The sequence below is a fragment of the Sinocyclocheilus anshuiensis genome, unplaced genomic scaffold (genome assembly GCF_001515605.1).
Source record: "Sinocyclocheilus anshuiensis isolate Anshui unplaced genomic scaffold, SAMN03320099.WGS_v1.1 scaffold328, whole genome shotgun sequence".
NCBI lineage: Eukaryota > Metazoa > Chordata > Actinopteri > Cypriniformes > Cyprinidae > Sinocyclocheilus > Sinocyclocheilus anshuiensis.
In genome coordinates, this window is record NW_015558621.1 from 30151 (window position 1) to 49919 (window position 19769).

At 36.5% G+C, this 19769-nt stretch overlaps 2 protein-coding genes across 2 annotated transcripts in view; one reads left to right on the top strand and one right to left on the bottom strand.

Moving 5' to 3' along the window:
• The window catches only part of LOC107680574 (zinc transporter 9-like), a 22365-nt gene extending 16417 nt beyond the window's left edge, over positions 1–5948 (top strand). The window contains exons 30-33 of the mRNA XM_016476510.1: positions 3279–3444; positions 3723–3852; positions 4053–4166; positions 5649–5948. Of these exons, the coding sequence (XP_016331996.1) occupies positions 3279–3444; positions 3723–3852; positions 4053–4166; positions 5649–5693 (455 nt within the window). The 3' untranslated portion in view covers positions 5694–5948. The remainder of the gene's footprint in view (positions 1–3278; positions 3445–3722; positions 3853–4052; positions 4167–5648) is intronic.
• Positions 5949–8989: 3041 nt separating this feature from the next.
• LOC107680575 (glutaredoxin domain-containing cysteine-rich protein 1-like) lies at positions 8990–15079 on the bottom strand. Its single transcript, XM_016476511.1, has 4 exons — positions 14678–15079; positions 10752–10991; positions 10585–10650; positions 8990–9608 (listed from the first exon to the last, which is right to left on the bottom strand). The coding sequence occupies exons 1-4, from the start codon at positions 15077–15079 to the stop codon at positions 9429–9431; spliced, it is 888 nt and encodes a 295-aa protein (XP_016331997.1). The 3' UTR covers positions 8990–9428.
• Positions 15080–19769: the final 4690 nt, after the last annotated feature.

A 19769-nucleotide genomic window follows, 5' to 3' on the forward strand; every position in this document is an offset into this window, starting at 1 on the left:
ATGTAATCCGATCAGTGTGTCCTGGTCCAGAGGTAGTCGAGGATGCATTGTGATCGGATCTCAGTGTAATGTAAATGCAATCCAGCCATCGTGTCTGCATTCGCAGGTCGACATCACGCAAAACGCCGCCCCCTCTCTCGCGACGGAGAACACCCGTGTGGAGACTAGTGAGACTCCTACACTTATCTTTGATTTGTAAAATGTCCCGCGACTGAAAATGCTTTTCAAAAGAAAGCCCACCACTTCAGGTTGTCTTTGCACCGGGCCATTCTCTGCAAACTTATTTAAATATTGCGCGTGAAAGACAGATCCGATCGGTTATCCAAATAGAAAAGTCAGTTGATGTTGCCAAGTGTAAACGCGCCGTGTTCTGATTGACTGATGGGATCACGGTGATCGCGTGTTAATGCCAAGTGTAAACGCAGCCTTATTTGAAATAGAAATCTTTGTTGTATTATAAATGCCTTTAGTGTCACTTTTGATCATTTTAATCTGTCCTGAATAAAAGTGGATTTTAAAAAATCTTACTGACCTCAAAGTTTGAACAATAGTGAATATAGCTGTTTTTTTTATTATTGTCTTTTGCAGGCTTATTGTATTTTAGCAGGATCTCTGGTATCTGAAGGAGGTGAGATGTGGTTTCCTCTTCCATAGTTTCATTAACATTCAGAAAGGTCTGACAGTATCACTATTTAAATATCATCTGTCTGCTGATTCCCCATAAAGCTACACTATTGGTGGCCATTAACGAGATCAAGAAGAGTGCACGTGAACAAGGCTTGTCCTTTTATGAGTACGGTATGTACCTTCGGTTAAAGCTGCAGTCCGTAACTTTTGGCGCTCTAGCGGTTAATAAACACTGCGTGCGTCTTGCGGAAGAACATTGTAGCCGGAGCTACTTCTCTCTGTTTATGTCTAGGACGAATCACGCAGGTATTGGGCTACTCCGCAGCGGTACCTACCCGAACCAGTCTAAAATAATCCGCATATAAACACGTATTATAGGTGTACCGTAGTGATTCAGGACAAGCCAAAAACATGGATTCATGGTGTACTCGATTATTATATACATTTTGTACATTTTGAACACAAAAACGTTACGGACTGCAGCTTTAACTCTTCTATTAGCCTTGTCTGTTATTTGATTGTGATTATGGTTTTGACACAGTTTGGAGATGATCAGTTTGATAATCCTTGTTTGTTTGTGTATGACAGTGATGCAAAGTCGAGACCCCAGCACTAACGTGGTCCTGTTGGAGGACGCTGCTGCTGTGCTCGGGGTGGTGATGGCAGCTGGATGTATGGGACTAACGTCTCTCACAGGTATTTCAAATAAACACAAGAATAGTGCCTGACCCTCCTGTTTCATGCTAACCGTTGTCTCTACCACAGGGTCAGGTTTAATAAGCACATGGGCCTGAGCTTTATCCCCTTTATAAAGAGCAGTTGATGTTCTTTTTAAGCTTTGTAAATCCAGCTCTAAACGCAATTCTGTGCACACACAAAGTCAACACCTACGGCTGCCCAGAAGCTTGGTCCTCTTGCCCTGTGGTTTTCATGGCTTTGTGGAAAATTTGTGTAGAGATCTGGATAATGCTCTATTCAGTAAACCTGCTTTCATGCTTGAGAACAGCCCTGATGGCAGTTTCAGCTCAGTTTATTATCTGGCGCTTACTACAGTTGTATGTTATTGAAGTGTAATCAACCATGAAACTAACAGCAATGTTATTTTACATAGCAGGGCTTTAAAAGAAAAAAATAGCACTTTTGTTTGTACCACTAGAGGTCTCTATTGTGGCATTAAAGACTGCTGTATACCAATTCACCTAGACTATAATTCATAAGATTGCGATCAGTAAGGTTTTTTCTTTTGAAATAAGAGTCTTATTGATATTTATTTGATTAAAAAAAATTAAGTAAAAACAGTGCAATTGTAAAATATTGTTACAGTTTAAAATAACTGTTTTCTATTATAATACATTTAAAAATGTAATTTATTGCTGTGATGGCAAAGCTGAATTTTAAGCAGTCATTACTCTAGTATTCAGTGTGACATGATCCTTCAGAAATCATTCTAATATGCTGATTTGATACTCAAGAAACAGTTTGTATTGTGGAGTGCATTAGTACCCGCCAACTTTTTCAGTATTTTTCCATAGAGATTTTGTTAAAGTGTCTTTGTTAAAGTGTTATTCAATTCAATTCAAGTTTATTTGTATTGCGCTTTTCACGATACAAATCGTTGCAAAGCAACTTTACAGCAAATTAAGTTTCTACAATATTTAGTGGTAGCTAGCTTATCAGTGGTGACTGTCAGTTAATGTACATATGGCAGAAATGTACAGAAAAATCAATTAATTAAGACGTAATCAAACAGACGATGAACACTATTAACAGCAATTATTATATGATGCAATCAAACTTATAGCAAAATGTGGTAGTTCTGTATGTTTCAGGGTTGACATCATCTGAGGTCCTCTGAGGGGTTGGCATCATCTCTTCTCAGGTGTTCTGGATCCAGACTGAAGCTTGTGTAAATCCTAGTTACAGAAACAGAGAAACAAATAGAGACATAATTAGCGTAGCTGCTGTTCCAACCAAGCAAAATTGATTTGTTTATAAGCTGTGAATCAAGCCAACCAGCTATGAGGTGAATCAAAACATTAAAAACTTGTAGTTCAAGCAAAAAAAAAGACAAAGGAATCAGGCAAAAAAAGACAAGACTTAACTTAACTGTACTTAACTTTAACGGGGCAAACAATAACAGTCAAAAATAATGATGAAATATAGAACTAATTTATTTAGAAACAATTGTTTAGAAACAATTTATTTTGAATTTATTAAAAATTTTATATATATAAAATATATAAAATTCTTGAATTTTATGCTGCACAAAAAATTGCCCTCCAGGCTTATAATAAACTTTGAACCTTGAGATGACCATATTGCGAATGAATATATGAAAATGTGTGTGTCAATTTTAGCATATAGCTAAATGGATTACTTCAGAATTCATTGTTAACCTTTATGTGCATAAATGTAAAAATGTGCCATTTAGTTGCCATTTAGATACTGCTAATATTACACACACAGCTCATTGCACCTTTTTTATAACTCAGTGGGTCGTGGGTAACCTTATTCATGGTAGATGCTATATTCATTTGTCAGAATGTCATCCGGCACCATTGATGTGGGTTGCATTCTATTAGTCTCACATATTATGTACTGTACATGACATTTAATATATTTAATGCCTCTCTCTTTCTCCCCCTTCATAGGTAACCCCTACTATGACAGTCTGGGTTCTCTGGGTGTGGGCACCCTGTTAGGAACAGTATCTGCATTCCTCATCTACACTAACACAGAGGCTCTGCTGGGTCGCTCCATCCAGGCCGAGCATGTGCAGAAGCTCACAGAGTTTCTGGAAAATGACCCTGCTGTCAGGTCAGTCCTCCATCCCTGCCTTTCTCCATTGTATGTGTCCACTACATGTAACCAAAGTCTGCATAATAAGAGCTTCATCAGCAAACAAGCTGCCATCTTACAGTTCATGACAGTGCTTTAACAAGGAGACAGAAGCAACCTGCTTCAAATGTTTTTCAAATTCAGGCAAGCATCACATTCTGAAATGTAAGCTTGCTCAGACAGAGTTACATCAGTGTACATTCGTGCTTTGATGAAATTAGATTTGATGTCCTCACTTCAGGTCATTTTGTCTCCAGGGCGATTCATGATGTCAAAGCCACAGATATGGGGCTGAGCAAAGTGCGCTTCAAGGCAGAGGTGGACTTTGATGGGCGGGTGGTGACACGATCATACCTGGAGAAGCAAGACATTGAACAGATCCTCAACGTACGTGCTAAGAGACAAGGCTTCTGCTGTGATGTAGATAATCTGACGTGACTTTAGCATTTGTTTCAAGTCTATCCATTGTTTCATAGAAGTGACTAAACTATTAGCACTCAAACAAATTCATGGTAGTTTTTGCTAATGAATCATCCTTTTGTGAGCTCTGCATATTAATAGTGTAACTGTGTGTGTTTGGCCTGCAGGACATTCAGCAGGTGAAGACACCAGAGGAGCTGGAGAACTTTATGTTGAAGCACGGGGAGAACATTATTGACACCTTAGGAGCAGAGGTGGACCGTCTAGAGAAAGAACTTAAGGTATCTGAGAAGACCACACTTAAGTTCTTAATTGACGTCTATGGTTCTATGAAGACCCTTTAACAAACATGGAACCTTTCTATTGTACAAAAGGTTCTTTATAGTGAAAAAAAAGATTCTTTGAAATATTTTCCACACTAAGAAACCAATATTTTCTTAAAAACTGTTCACGGATAGGTTCTTTGGCAAACCATAAATGTGACCCTGGACCACAAAACCAGTCATAAGTAGCACGGGTATATTTGTAGCAATATCCAACAATACATTGTATGGGTCAACAAAATTATCGATTTTTCTTTTATGCCAAAAATCATTAAGATAATAAGTAAAGATCATGTTCCATGAAGATATTTTGTAAATTTCCTACCGTAAATATATCAAAACTTAATTTTTGATTAGTAATATGCATTGCTAAGACCTTCATTTGGACAATTTAAAGGCGATTTTCTCAATATTTTGATTTTTTTTTTGCAGCCTCAGATTCCAGATTTTCAAATAGTTGTATCTCAGCCAAATGTTGTCCTATACTAACAATACATACATAAATGGAAAGCTTATTTGTTATTATTATTTATCAGCTTTCAGGTGATGTATAAATCTCAATTTAAAAAAATTGACCCTTATGACTGGTTTTGTGGTCCAGGGTCACAAATGGTTCTTCTTTGGCAGTGCTGTGAAAAGCCCATTTTGGAGCCTTTATTTTTAAGAATGTATGATTCAGATCTCTCTTGTCTCCATCCTGACAATCCTTCAGTAAATTTGTATGGTTAGCTGTCAGAATAAGTCAGCACTACATTCAGCAGACACCACACTCATGATTGCACATAAAGGAAATCAGTTCAGCTATTTGGCCACAACTATTCAAAATAAATCAAAGTGAAACCTTCCAGTTTCACTCTCCAGGGTTTCATTTTGGGAAAGGAAAATCAGATTTGATGTTTTACAGAGAACAACACTGTAATTGCCTTTTCACACTATATATGATGCATTGGCAGATGGCAAGAAAGTTAAATGCAAATTGTTGTGTGAAAATTGTAATTTTCTTGGCTTTTCAATTTATTTATTTACGTTTTTTATGCTCTGATATTTCTGAATTTACAAAAAGGAGATTTAATTCAAAATCAAATATGAACATTTAAAGATTTTAGCATAAAAGATTTTTATACATTTTAGCATTTATTATTATCAACATTTAAAACAGTTGCTGCTGCTTAATATTTTGTGAAAACCGTGATAACATTTTTTCAGAATTCTTTGGTGAAGAGAAAGTTCAAAATAACAGCATTTTTAAATACATGTAAATGTATTTACTGTCACTTTTGATCAATTTAATACTGTCTTGCAGAATAAAAGTGTCCATTTTTTTCTTTCTTAAAAAAACTTTTGGATGGTAATGTGTTGAATCGAATGTTCTTTAGAACAAGTTAGTACTTACTAGTCCTCATTTTTCCTTGACTGACTTCTGCTCTGTATCTCCGACAGCAACGTAATCCTGAGGTGCGGCATGTGGATCTGGAGATTTTATAATGTCATCATGACACATTGCAGAATGGAGATCAGGATGGAGCGGAAGGAAAACGAATCAAACCTCGAGTGACCATGAGCGCCCCATTCTCTCCAACCAGCCAATCAGCTGAGGTCTTATGTTACATCAGTCCCACATCAACCAAGCACTAACCTGTACATGGTTTCAGTAGCTGATAATATAGCAAAACCATAGCCAATACAGAGTGGACTCCAGCTGGATAGAGACAAGGCTAATAAATTATTATTTTACAGTCATTAGCTTTCAGATCTGTGGTAGTTCGTACCATCAGAGCTTTGAAATCATGTCCATGGATTGTAAAAGGACCAGTCTTATTTCATTTCACAATTTACAAGCAGCATGAACACTCATATTTTACAACAGTTCTGTCATAACACTAAAGTATTAGTAAACAGGATATAACCTAGCTTGAAGGGCAAAATGAAGAGTAATTGTAATCTACTTTTTTTAATCCAGTTTAAATTGATGTTTAAATCAGTTAAAAAAAAAACATTTCAGATTCCTTCATAAATTACACGTATTTAAAATAGTACTAATAACAGATGAAGAAAGTGTGTTCTAAACCATATTATATCCACATTTATCAGTAATGAGAGAACTATAGAACCAAATTTAATACAACGGGTATCCATGGCCCACCTCAAGTGATGAAGACTACTCAGATCTTCACATCCTTCCTCTACTAAAAGTACTAATGTCATTATGCTGCTTTCTGGACTGTTCATCTGTTTACGCTGTAATTTAGTGTGACTGAATGAAGAAAGCAATTGTAGATGTCCAAAAACAGCTCTGTTTCTAAAGTCATTGGTGGCATTGTTGTGTTGCCAACCTAGTTTGTGAACACATGTGATGCACGTGTTTTTCCATTGTAAATAATTCCTGACTGTGAAAATGCAACATTCTTATTTTGATATCTGAAAAATAAGCATTTAGTCCATTTAAATACCCTCAGTACACATACAAACAGTATATTTTGTGGTAGATACCTGCTCTCTTGTGAAGTCTATGTATTGTTTATGAACATTGTAAAATTTCCCCTTAGGAACAGTCAGACATCTAATGCAGGTTGGATGAACACATTCAAGGATGGTTAGCAAGGATGAAGTGTAAAATGTAGTTATGGAAAAGGCTTTAAGACTATATATATTTTAAATATGTTTATTTGACAGATTGCTATTTGGTTAGATCTTTGAGCTGTTTGGAGCTACTGAAGAAAGGATGAATAAATTGCAATTAATTTATTAAACCACTGAATATTTGTCTTTTTTACTGTTTTGTTTTAAGAAATAAATTCTATTTTTAAAGGAATTAATGCTTTTATTCCTCAAATGATGCATTAATCAAAAGTTACATAAAATGTTAATGTTTAGAATGTTACAAAACATTTTAATTAGTTTAAATTTAACTTTTGAATTATTATTATTTTGAAGTTATTTTAAATTGTTATAATATTTTAAAAATATTGTTTTACAGTATTTTTGGCCAAATAAATGCAGCCTTGGTGAGCATAAGAGACTTTTTCCAAACACATTTAAAAAAATATTTTATATTCATATATTCCTTATATGACGGCTCTTATTTAACATGCTCTTCCAAAAATGTCAATGTCATTGGCTAGTACACTTATCAGTAATCTTAGCCTTTCATGTTGATTGGCTCAGATGTATTTCTGGACATTTGAGCTGCAGCCTACATATATAAAAGGCTTTCTCAAAATAATAGAACCATATAGATTTCGACCACCTAATATGCAGCATCATATAGGATGCTGTATGGTCAATGGCAGCCGTGATTTCAGTTTGCGGTGTACAGGATGCATCTACAGCAGCAGGGATATTGTACATCGGCTGTGTCTCAAATTCTAGTGAGCAGCCTACCTAGACAACATATGTGAGCGCGTTGTGAGCACTTGACTCGGTTGCGCCCTACGCGTCCCAAAACGCTGTCTAGGTATGAAGCGCACTAGGGTTTGAGACGCCGCCGCGGAGGGACACGAGAAACGTGTGGCGCATCTGTGATGGTGGTCATGAAGAAAGGTAGAGACGCCGCGGCTGAACATCGGATTTCTTCCCGCGACTGAGGGTTTGATCTCTGTGAAGGTGAAGTGTGTTTTTTCTTTTGATCTGATGACTAATATTTACTCGATAGATTGTATAGAAATGGATATTGTCGTTGAGATGCGTATATATCAAAATAAATCACTGATTCTGCGAAGGTTCATTTAAATCTGTCGATTTTATACATCGCGCGCTTTGTTAAAAGTCAAACGAACGATAAATTTGTGTTTTGTTCACAAGACATAAGATATTTATTATCAGATGTCCTCTAAAATACCTAAATATTGTATTAGTATTGCTTTATTGCTGGAGTTTAACCGTAATATATATCCCGAGTCTGCATGCTAGCCCGTTTGGATTGTTTATCGACTGTCGATATTTGATATTCGTGTGAATTTTCCTATTGTTATTGATGTTTGTCATAGCAAACACACCAATAGGGGGCGCTATCGGCCTTGTCTTGTTGGCCACGTCCTCCAGCTCTATTAATTCAGCAATAATGGAAGCATTACACTATATTTATCTGTTAATTTACCTTTCAATATTGTCATTTATCTAACCTTAACGTGACACTGGCTGCATCTGGAAAACCTAACGAGCTGCCTACCTAGACCTGCATTATGAGGCATCTTACAATGATGTCCAAACATGCTGCTGCTCGCTAGATTTTGAGAGGCAGCCAGTGGTGTTATTATGTACCCTCAGTAGACATCATGCACAGATGATTTACTCTGAGCTTTGAGCCTCTTTACAATGCTGCCTTGTAGACCCAGAATCAAGCAGCATTGTACAGGGCTATGAAAGCACAGAGACGCACTTCCGTATCAGCCCGGCTGTTTGTGAAGGATTTCTGTCAACCTTAAGTATATTTATGTGATGATTTTGTATCATTGCAATGCACTTGATTTACACTTCTTTTTATTATTAACAGATTTGACGCTTTGTTTAATCAACCCTGTAACTGAACTGAAAAGCGATATCATTCATATACAGACATTAGGTCATCTTCTTTCAGTGGCAAGCAATTTAATTCCTGCAAAAGTTTGCATAATTAAATATAACGTATGTAACTACATCCCTAACTGGCTGGAAAATAATTAAACGAATATTTATTTATTTATTTTAAAATAATATTTAATTATTCTTAATTTATTATTATATATAAAAAATGACAACAATAATATTATGTTTTATTATTATTAAAATTCTTAACTTGTTTGGGGTTTTGTCCTTTGTTTTTTGTTTTTTCTCTCGGTAGGTCACCTGTTTTGATGTTCACCAGATAATGCTTTGAATTTTGTCTCATGCTGGGATCATAGGGTTCAGAAAGATGATATGCCTCTCTGAACTACTAGTTAATTTACTTAATTGCTATATTTATTTACAGTGACAGACAGTGTCCATGCTGTCCGATTAGGTAATGTTGCCAGACATCTGTTGGCATGTGACAAAAAAAGCCTCATACTGTGATAATTAATCATCATCAAATAGCAAATATGGTAAAAAAAAAAAACTACATCTGTAGACATGTAATTGAGTTTTCTAAAAAAAAACAGTTTATTCACAAATAGCAGTTCTTTCTGCGTCTCTTGTTTTATACATGGCTTATGGGGGTGGAGGTTTTGCTGGGAAGGGGTTTGCAGGCACTTGAAGAGGACCTTAGTGAGAACAGCTGGAGCAGGGCTGGAGACCATTCTCGTTGCACGCTGTGCACTTCAGGGCTTTGAAAGAGTCGGTGAAGCAGTTGCGGAACACAGACATTTTGCTGCCATGGCACATAGGGCACGGGACAAAGGCAAATCCCCCACACGTCTGGCATGTGTCGGGGTGCTGAACCCTCTACCATCAGACAGAGAAACAGAGAGAAGAATGCGAGTGCATTTGAATGAAATACCTCACCCGTGTGCACATTCTCTTGGAGATACAATCTGAGTGATGCTTTATTTATTTAATTAAATAAGACAAATGCAAGCTTGACTTTATCTATTATTTTGGGTTGTTCTGCACACTGGTTTTATAAATGCACAATAATATTTTGAGCTTGCTATTATTAGTACTTTTATTTTATTTTGTTTTATTTTGAAAGCGTTTGCAATTATTGATGGGACCCAATCTCACAGAAAGATGTAACTATTTTACATAGTGGCGATTTCTTATGAATGTGTACAATGTCAATCATACAAAAACGAACAATTTTTATAAAAACGTAAGCGTGAAGGTCCACTCCTAAATGATATGAGATTGCATAAATTCATATGAGTTTGTGAAAATGTAGAATAGTTACAAATTTGCCTCAAGATTATGTTGAAATTGTTGACATTCACTATGTTTGAGAAGCCACTGTATAGCAAATTGTGCCTGCCAAATGCATAAATGTAATGTAAATAATATTAATCACTGATAAATAATGCATGTATGTCTATGTGTAAAGAGCTATAATGAACTGTAATAATAAACCTTTCTTGTCACGTCTTGCTTCTGTTTCCATTTACAGAATAAATTATGATAATAAACCAGATTTGACTTTACTTGAGCATCTGGAACCAAAAGGTAAATATATATTTTTTTATGTAGACTTGGTTTATAGTACACTTAAAAAATTAACGTTCTTTATTGACATTTATAGTTCCATGAAGAAACTTTAACATCCATGGAAGCTTTTCAATGCACAAAAAGTTCTTTTAGTGGAAAAGGGTGCTTATTATTAAAATGTTCTTCACACTAAGAAAACAAGTTCACCCAAAATGGTTCTTTGGCATAGCTGCAAAAAGCCCCTTATGAAACCTTTATTTTAGTGTAAAATATCAATATTTACCTCTATTTTGGTGAGGAGATCCTGAAGCTCCCCTAATTCATTCATTGCGAGTATTTTCTCTGCATCCTGAATGTGCAAAACATACGCAAATCATTATTAAGAGTTCAAGCATTAGCATAATGGCGTGAATTTTGAAACAGATGTGGAGCATGAGTGTGTACACTGACCCCTAAGTAGTGTCCATCAATGAAGACCACAGGCAGTGAGGGAGGTTCACCCACTCGCTTACAGCGTGTCTCCAGTTCCTTCCCATATTCATTGTCCAAAGCGATGTTCTTCTCTATGAACTTCACCCTGTGGTTCTGAAAGATCTTTCGGACCAGCTCGCATCGCTCAAATGTAGTCCTGACCACTCGAAAACTGGTGGTGTAGATTACAATTCGCCCGAACTCTAGAGTCAGTTCTGGCTGAGAGGGCCAAAGAAAGCATAGATGAGAGGGGCTCTCTTTCACAGTTTTCAATCTAATCATCATGACACTTCTCACTTGCTTTCAAGAGTAAGCTAATTAATCTGCAACAAAACCTTTAGAAATAAGAACAAATCAGTTGAATATACTTCATTTTAAAAGTATGGTTTTAACTAATTGAGAAGCATAATAAATGTATTTTATGCTTTCTAAGTCTGTACAAGGTTTGCAGCAGCTTTTGCAGGTAACATGAGGCAGCAGGCAGCATCTATTGATTTTGTGAGTCACTCTTCTTGAGATTGACCTTTCTTAGAAGAACAGCTCGCATGAAGTGTGAAGGTGTTTTTCTTAGCAAAGAGCAAAAATAGACTCAACCTTCACACATTTTGAAGTGAGACTAGAGAATGGACTTTCTAATGCAACTGTAGCATTTAGTTACTACATTATGGTTTGGTTGATGTGGTATTACAAGCAATTTATAAATGTTTCTAGTTGAGGAAAATTGTACTAATCCTCAAATTCCAGTAAGAGCACAACTGCAAGCCAAGTGCAAATACTGTAGCATTGTAAGCTAGGCATTAGCATGAGTCAGCTGTTAAGATTAAAGTATGAAGTGCCAATAAATCTGCAGTAATGCAATTATTGTGCACTTATTGTCAGACTAATGATTCTCACATCCTTATCTGACATCAAATAGCAGCTCATAAAAAGTTTATATACTTGCTATATCGACATACTGAAACATGCTGACAAAGATGGTGATGGCTTTTCCTGTTAGGCCATCTGGGATAAACATGATACAGTGTTGTGGGAGCAGAAAATACAGATGTCGTTGCATTAGATAACAAATTATCAAACTAAAAGTGTCATCTCCAAAAAAATAAATAAAAATGAACTGTTCTCAGAACTGACATTTTTGCAGCTACCCTGCTAAAAGGTAATGGTGATTACATTGACAGAACTTTGACTAACGTTCTGGAACTAACATTCTTTCAGTAACGTTAATAGAACATTTGTTCCAAGTTATCTGGTCTTTTATAATGTTCTCTAAACGTTAGCACATAAAAAATTATAATCATTCATGAAACGTTTTTCTGAAATGTTTCATTTGGATCTTTGTCTAATGATATTTCAAAGTTACTACTTGTTTCAAAACATTCAAAAAGCATTCATCAGTAACATTCCCATAATTTTTGCAGAATAATAAAATGGTATATTCCTTTAACGTTTGTATAATCAAGATAATCTTAAAGGACGAGTTTACCCAAAAATGAAAATTCTGTCATGAATTACTCGCCCTCATGTTGTTCCAAACCCGTAAGAGCTTTGTTCATCTTTGGAAAACAAATTAAGATATTTTTGAGGAAATCCGAGAACTTTCTGACCTTCCCATAGTCAGCAATGCAACTGAAATGTTCCCAGACCCAGAAAAGTTAAGGCATCGTTAAAATAGTCCATGTGACATCAGTGGTTCAACTGTAATTTTACGAAGCTATGAGAATACTTTTTGTGTGCAAAGAAAAGAAAAATAATGACTTTATTCAGCAGTTCTTCTCCTCCTCGTCCCGTCCTCCGCCATTATCGAGAGTAACTTACCACGACACACGTGCGTGCTTTCCTCTGCTCGTAAACAAGGCGCAGCACATGCATTTTCTATGTCAGCAGCAGCACGCACATGCATCATGGTACTCTTGATAATGGCGGAGAACAGGACGAGAATTGATGAATAAAGTACGCAAAGAAAATATATTTTTCTTTGCGCACAAAAAGTATTCTCGTAGCTTCGCAAAATTACGGTTGAACCACTGATGTCACATGGGCTATTTTAATACGTTTCTGGGCCTGAGAACATTTCAGTTGCGTTGCTCTCTATGCAGGGTGTAGGATCTCTGTCTTCGAACGGACCCACTTACACTATTGAGTCACACATGAAACAATCACATTCCATTGAAACAAACTGAGGAACCCCTATGCAACCAGCTGCGGTCGTAAAACTCATGCAGGGTCAGTGAAGTGTTGAAGCAGTTCCTGTACTATCTAGCGTATCGTCTCAAGAGACTCAAATAAAAAACAGTGCTTAAACCCTAACTCAAACTAGGATACAAAACTATCTTTGTTTTACGGGCTTTCAAGGACCAGATGCGTGATACCCCTGACCATTTAACACATAAATTGCTAAATCCGATAAACAGAAAGTGACAGATTAAGAGCTCTCTGTCCAGGAGAAGAATGGCAGACTCCCAACTCGTGACATGGGCATGACCTCAGGACACCTCCCCTTTCCCCCCTGCATTCCAAAAAAAGGGACGCATCCTTTTACTACCTTCCAGAAAAGCATGCGTTTCTCCTGTCACAGACAAAGAAACGTACACGGACAATCATTGAAAATCATTGAAAGTATCGGAGCAATAGATTCACAAATAATATGTTGTATGTCTTATATATATATGCTTGATGTGTTCATGTAATCGGTGCAACTTTAATCAGTGTTTATTACCCTTTTTAGGAAATAAGGCCTTTAATATGTGTGTAAGATATGTGAAGTTTAGTGTTGAACGTAAACTTGTGATAATTGCAGAATATTGAAATAAGTGAAAAGCTGTTATTTCGAACAGTATGTGTTGTACGACACTATATAGAAGTTATTAACAAAACCTGCAAATCTTCATTTCTCCACATAATAAATTGGAGCCTCTTGTTAATGTATGCACGCTCCGCCTTGCAAGAAGCCGATTGGAAGATCGCGACCCTTGATTTAAAGTGTAAACTATCAAATTTGGAATCAGTTCTAATCAGGTTGAATTCGAATCTTCAGATCCTAGTCCTCTCAAAACCTGAATGAAATAATAATAATTAATTCCCTTACAAATGAGTTAATTTCATTACAAGGGTCAGAAAGCTCTCGGATTTCATCAAAAACATCTTAATTTGTTTCAAAGATGAACGAAGGTCTTACGGGTGAGCAATTCATTTTGGGTGAACTAACCCTTTAAAACACTTTTTTTTTTTTTTCTTTTTTTTTTTTTTAAATGTTCCGAGAACATCAGAAATAATATTTTCACAACTTAATGGATACATTAACAAAACGTTTCTTTGTTTGCTGTGAAGAAACTTTGCATTTGCAAGTTTTGTGAGAACGCAAAAGCATCGAAATATCATTATTCTTTCTATCTCAGTCTCCTTGCCCCTTATGGGCTCCGTAGTTGTTTGATAGACGTCATGTATTTCATTATTTAAATAATGACCTTATATGTAGTAGTTTTTATTGGTCCTTCTAATCCCCTATTTACCCTCTGTTTAAAAAGATATAGAATTACATCTGATATCAGACAAAAGCAATCAGCAACTTTTTCAGTGCTCAACTACAAAGCAGAGGTCCTGAGAATACATTAAGATGATTAGCTTAGCCAAAACACTTAACGAAATGCATCATTAATCTTTAATCGTACAGTGATCTTGCTCAGTGGGACAGCTCGTTTGTCTGGCCAAAGCCTGAGAGAAGAGAACATGTTCTGTAACCAATAGCGGCTGAGGAAAGAGGCTCCGACCCTGTTAAGGACACAAAGCTTCCGAGCAGCTGTCAATATTAAAGAAAGTCTGATAATATTAATGTCAGTTTTCATCAGAGCTAATGTGCACTGACATCCACTGATTTTAGATGGAAAAACTGACCCTCAAAGACTTACCCCATTGTTTTTAGCCAAGTTATCAAAGAGTATTTGGCCAGCACTAACTTTGTGCTTGACTCCCCGAACCGTCCCATTTTTGCTGAGGATATTCACTCGTTTGGTACTCAACACTTTGTCTCTTCCTCCTGCAAACATCAGAAAGTCATCAGGCTCACTTCCACTGTCATCCAACTCCGACCCCAAGAATCCACACAGGTGTCCGTTCGCCTCCCCGCTGGTGGATGGAGTGCTGGCCCGGTCCGCCTCAAAGCTGCTGGTGCAGTCTGAATCCAGGGAATCCGACGGCCCTTCATCCTTAAACATCTCTTTCAAAACCCGCCCGCTGTTCCCTGAGGCCACCCGGAATCTCACCCTCTTCTGCCTCTTTCCATCCTCCGGTGTCAACAAAGCCTCCTCCATTGCGTCGGCTTACATGGTCCACAAAGAAAAGGTGATTTTAATCCCTCAGTTTCATTGGTGGATGGAAATATTTAGCCCCGGTTTTGCTCCATGATTCCCCTGGAGCCCAGGCACAGCGAACAGACCCGGAAAGAGGTTGATCTGTGAGTTAACATCAGCCTCACCTCCAGTGTTCCTGTACATGTTAATAATGCATGTGGCCTTGCCATGGTTACTGAGAAAACCGACCATGAAGAAACTGATAGTCTGTTTAATAATTCATAATGCCATAGATTTTTTCTGTGAATAGCCTTGACTCATAGACAGAAAGTTTGTAAACTAAGTAAACCGTCATCATTCACTTCACATTCTCATTTTCCAAAACTGTATGAATGAAACATTATTGGCTTTCACTGTATGGACAAATAATACACAAAAAGTTCTACGGGGTTGGTAAATAACTTTTTTTTTTTTTTTGTGAACTCCCCTTCAACATTTGTTTCGTTATGTTAGTTAGCTGAGACAGTATTTTACATGCATTTGAGAAGGACATTGATTTGCCCTATAGAGCAGCTAGAAGTTCTGGTAATTCTTTTATGATTGCTTGTCAGTAAGATGGAGAGACTTTTTCTATTTAATTAGCTACTATGGTTCTCAATGCATCTTAGAACTTCTTAATGCACTGCAGTTTCAAGCTAGGTCTGCATGCATTCACCTGCTGTGCTTGAGCATGAGGGGAAATGGAGCTCTTCTGTCATTGGCTGGTGTTTGCACCCATCTGCCCTCCAGTGAAGCTGCAGGTAGCACTGCAGCTGCTCTGTTACTACAACGGCACTGCAGAAGTGGACCGAGACATATTGCGTGCTGGCGAGCTCAATAGGCCAATACTCACATCTTGCATCACAGTAGATGGAAATGGAATACATTATGCATTAACTGAAACAAAGCCATTTATAGGCATATTGTCACTTTCTGTTCACACAGTCTGTACTAGAGAAAGGGTCTTTTTTAAGTGAGCATTTTTACAGAAAACAAAAATGACAGATATATTTCCCCTTTACAAAGATTTTGAAATATTTGTTTATGTTAATGTTTTGTGGGTGTTTGTTAGCTATGAATTCATATTTGTTAGTGTGTGTTGACAAAATTAACTAATTAATTTATTTTACTTGCCACAAAAGTCTGGGGTTGTTAAGATTTTATAAGTCTCGTATTCTTACCAAGGTTGTATTTATTTTATAATACAGTAAAAAATATTATGAAATATTATTACAATTTAAAATAACTGTTTTCTATTTGAATATATTTTATAATTTAATTTATTCCTGTGATGGCAAAGCTGATTTTTCAGCATCATTACTCCAGTCTTCGGTGTCACAAGATCCTTCAGAAATCATTCTAATATGCTGATTCTAATTGAAATACTTGAAATTGAAATGCTGTCACTTTTAATTAATTTAATGCTAAATAAAATTATTTAAAATAAATAAATAAAACTCTTACTGACCCCAGACTTTTGAACAGTAGTGTATGTATGCAGCTGACTAAATTATAGGTGATGTAAGGCTACTTCAAAGACAAAACATCCCACCCAAACTTCCTCTTTCATCATGAAATACAACAACACAGGAAAAACTGCACTCATCAACTGTCATGGATCTTAAGTGCTGATTACAGTTTTTAATGCGGTATTCTTTCTGAAGCATCACTAACACAAAATGACAAAGTTTCATTACAAAATTTTGGCAGACAAACAAATCTCTGGCGATAGCCTCTTTTGCCCTCTCATTTATCATGCTGATCTGTCGGTTCTTCTCTCAGCCCCTCCCCTAAAGGTGTTATCTGAGTTACACACACAGTCACATCAGATGCTCTTAGCATTTCAAACAGTATCTTGAGAAGAACCACACGGTTTAACACAAAGACTCAGCTTAATCATCCAGTGAGTCACTGCCTGCATATGCATCCAGTGATTTGCTGGAGCCTGATGAATATTGGACTACATTTCACTTTGCAGTTCAACAAATCATCCGTTTCCTGCCACATGCCAGTATACCAGTCTATTTAATTCCAGGGCTTTTTCAGTTTCCTCAAAATCACATGACCTGGAGAGCTCATCTAAAGCAGCTCTGCCAGTGATCATTTAAATCCACCCTCATAAATGCTATAAATCGTTTCCAGTGCAGGGTTTCAGTTCCAGTGTTCCAGTGCACACCCCTGCTTCTCTGTAAAGTCAGTGCCAGTTTTGTGTGCTCTGGCTCTCAGGCAGGTCTTTCACTAAATGATGGCACGTCAGAGCTTGTGATTGTCAGCGTCAGTGATCAGTGCTCAAGGCTGATCGTGTCTATTCTTAATGTTCCTGGATCAACATCCTTGTTGGCATGAAACAACAATGCTAATGAACCAGTCAGGCTGGTTATTGTTAGCATTCAGGTTTGGCATAAGATTATTTGATAGGCTGACATAAGAACAAATACTTGACAAAATCGTTTAGTTTCTAGTAAGGTGTTTTGTTTAAGATTCTTCAATTAGGGGAACTTTTCTTCTAGAATCATTTGAAAGAAAACCTGCTTTTAGTTCATGTATATTTTTTTTTTTACATTTGGTGTCTTTTTAATTGTTTGAGAGTGTGGAAAAGTTCATTTTGAGTTTTTACCTTTTTTCAATTTTCCTATACAATATCGAAGTGTTCAAATCAAGGAAGTTTCACTGCACATTTTCTAAAAATTTCAAATTTGTCCGTTATTTGGTAATTATGTGTACAATTTCTTAAATTCAGGTTTTATAATGATCTCTGTTTTTGGCACTGCTGTCATCACCATCAAACCAAGCGTTTTAGAGAATAATAATCTCCAAGAAAGCATATTTAAGCATGATTTATAATTATTAAGTCAAGGATCATCATGAGTCATGGAGATGATTGACCCAACCATCCCATCATATAAAGAACAATGCAGATTAATATAATTCCATGTTGTTTACAGTGACTTAAGGAATTAATTTGGCTTAAATCCCATGATTAAATGGAGTATTTCAGGTGATTTATACATATGGTTCAATGAACTAAATAAATGAACTTCAGAGCTTAACAGTGAAATTCATTACCTGTGGCTCGGCACTTTATAAGAGGATTATGGAGAATCGTATGACTGATAAAGAAGTGGTAAATATGGTTTAATATGGCTTGTGTAATTGAAAAGGTGTTCTCAGGCAATTCAAAATGCGAGGGCCTCACTGATAGTCCTACTCCAGCAGGGGGCAGAGTCTGATCTTACTGATCAATGAATTGCACCAATCTACAAGATCAGGTTGTTCACTTTTTTTCTCATAAAACGTTTTTGCACATAAAGAAATCCATAATACTTTGTAAAAATGCATTTATAATCATGTAAACTCACATAAAATGGAACATCCATTTATATAGTCTAATAAACTGATTTAGTTAATATGATGCATGGTTGATTCAATAAAAATATTTGTCAAAAATATTATTTAACATAACTGAATCAACCTAAATACATTAATTTATACCAACAAAACTAAGTTTTTATTTTTTTTTTATTCGGTAGAAATAGCTCTAGTAATTTGCAGGTTACCACTTTTATACAGGTATTCAGTTTAAGTCAGTAATATTGTCCAGGACATAAGCAATTTGATGACTGTACATTTATTATATAAAATATATTTATTTATTTGCTTTATTTTATCCAGACAATCTCTTTAGGGCCCATAAATTTCCCTGTGCATTATATCTATGTTCAGACAAACAGAGTTTATGAGCAAAATAAACATGCAGGGTGTCTATGCTTTAATTAGATTCCTCAGTCAATATCTGCTAAGCCCACTGTCTTTTTTACCCATGCTTTAGTATCCCAGAATCCTCAGCTATTGTTAGTAGATCCATCAATTCTAAGGGGCCTTTCTGATCGTATCGGTTGATAGGCTGCCAGCGCTGCGCAGGACAGATGGTGCCATTCGACTGTTGACTGACAGGTGTTGCTGTTGATACTATTCATGACCCTTTCTGTCATGTCTTTAGTCTTTAGTCTAAAGCACAACCTTTTATTTTATTTAGTCCAGTCAATTTTGAACTCATATTGATGTCACTGTTCAAACCTATATTCTCGTTCTCAGCACAAAAGAATCAGCATGCTATTTATAAACATGGGCACTGTTGAATATTTCATGGTCCCAACCACATGCAGTGAGTCTAATCTGTCAATAAGCGTAGATCACACTCATAGCCTGCAGTGAGTGCAGATCTTGTGTGGCCTGAGTGTTCTGATGGAGCGGCGGGCTCATTTATCACAGAGATGCCCTCTGACCACTGCTATGAGCACAGAAGATACTAGGCCCTCTTTAGTGGAGAGTGAGACGTCACTCTATGGATTTATAGCAAGAAGCATTGAAATTTTGTGCATGGAGGAGATATGAATGAGTCATGATATTTTGATTCATTGATCAATATTTTTTACTTTTTTTAATTGAATTACAAGTATATACAAATATGACCACATATACAGTATATATAGTTATAACAATACATTAAAACAAAAGAACAAGCAGGCTGTAATGAAAGATTGTTTAAAAAAAAAAAGTATGAAGTTAAAGGGTTAGTTCACCCAAAAATTCAAATTAAGTTGCGTTTTACTCACCCCCGAGGCATCCTAGGTGTATATGACTTTCTTCTTTCAGACGAATCCAGTCAGAG

What these genes read in the sequence shown, in the direction of transcription:
- LOC107680575 (XM_016476511.1), bottom strand. Translation starts at nt 15,079, where the DNA reads ATGGAGGAGGCTTTGTTGACACCGGAGGATGGAAAGAGGCAGAAGAGG. An exon ending in TTGATGGACACTACTTAGGG is followed by an intron (nt 10,651 to 10,751) that starts GTCAGTGTACAC and finishes TTGCACATTCAG; the next exon opens with GATGCAGAGAAAATACTCGC. An exon ending in ATCTCCTCACCAAAATAGAG is followed by an intron (nt 9,609 to 10,584) that starts GTAAATATTGAT and finishes GTCTGATGGTAG; the next exon opens with AGGGTTCAGCACCCCGACAC.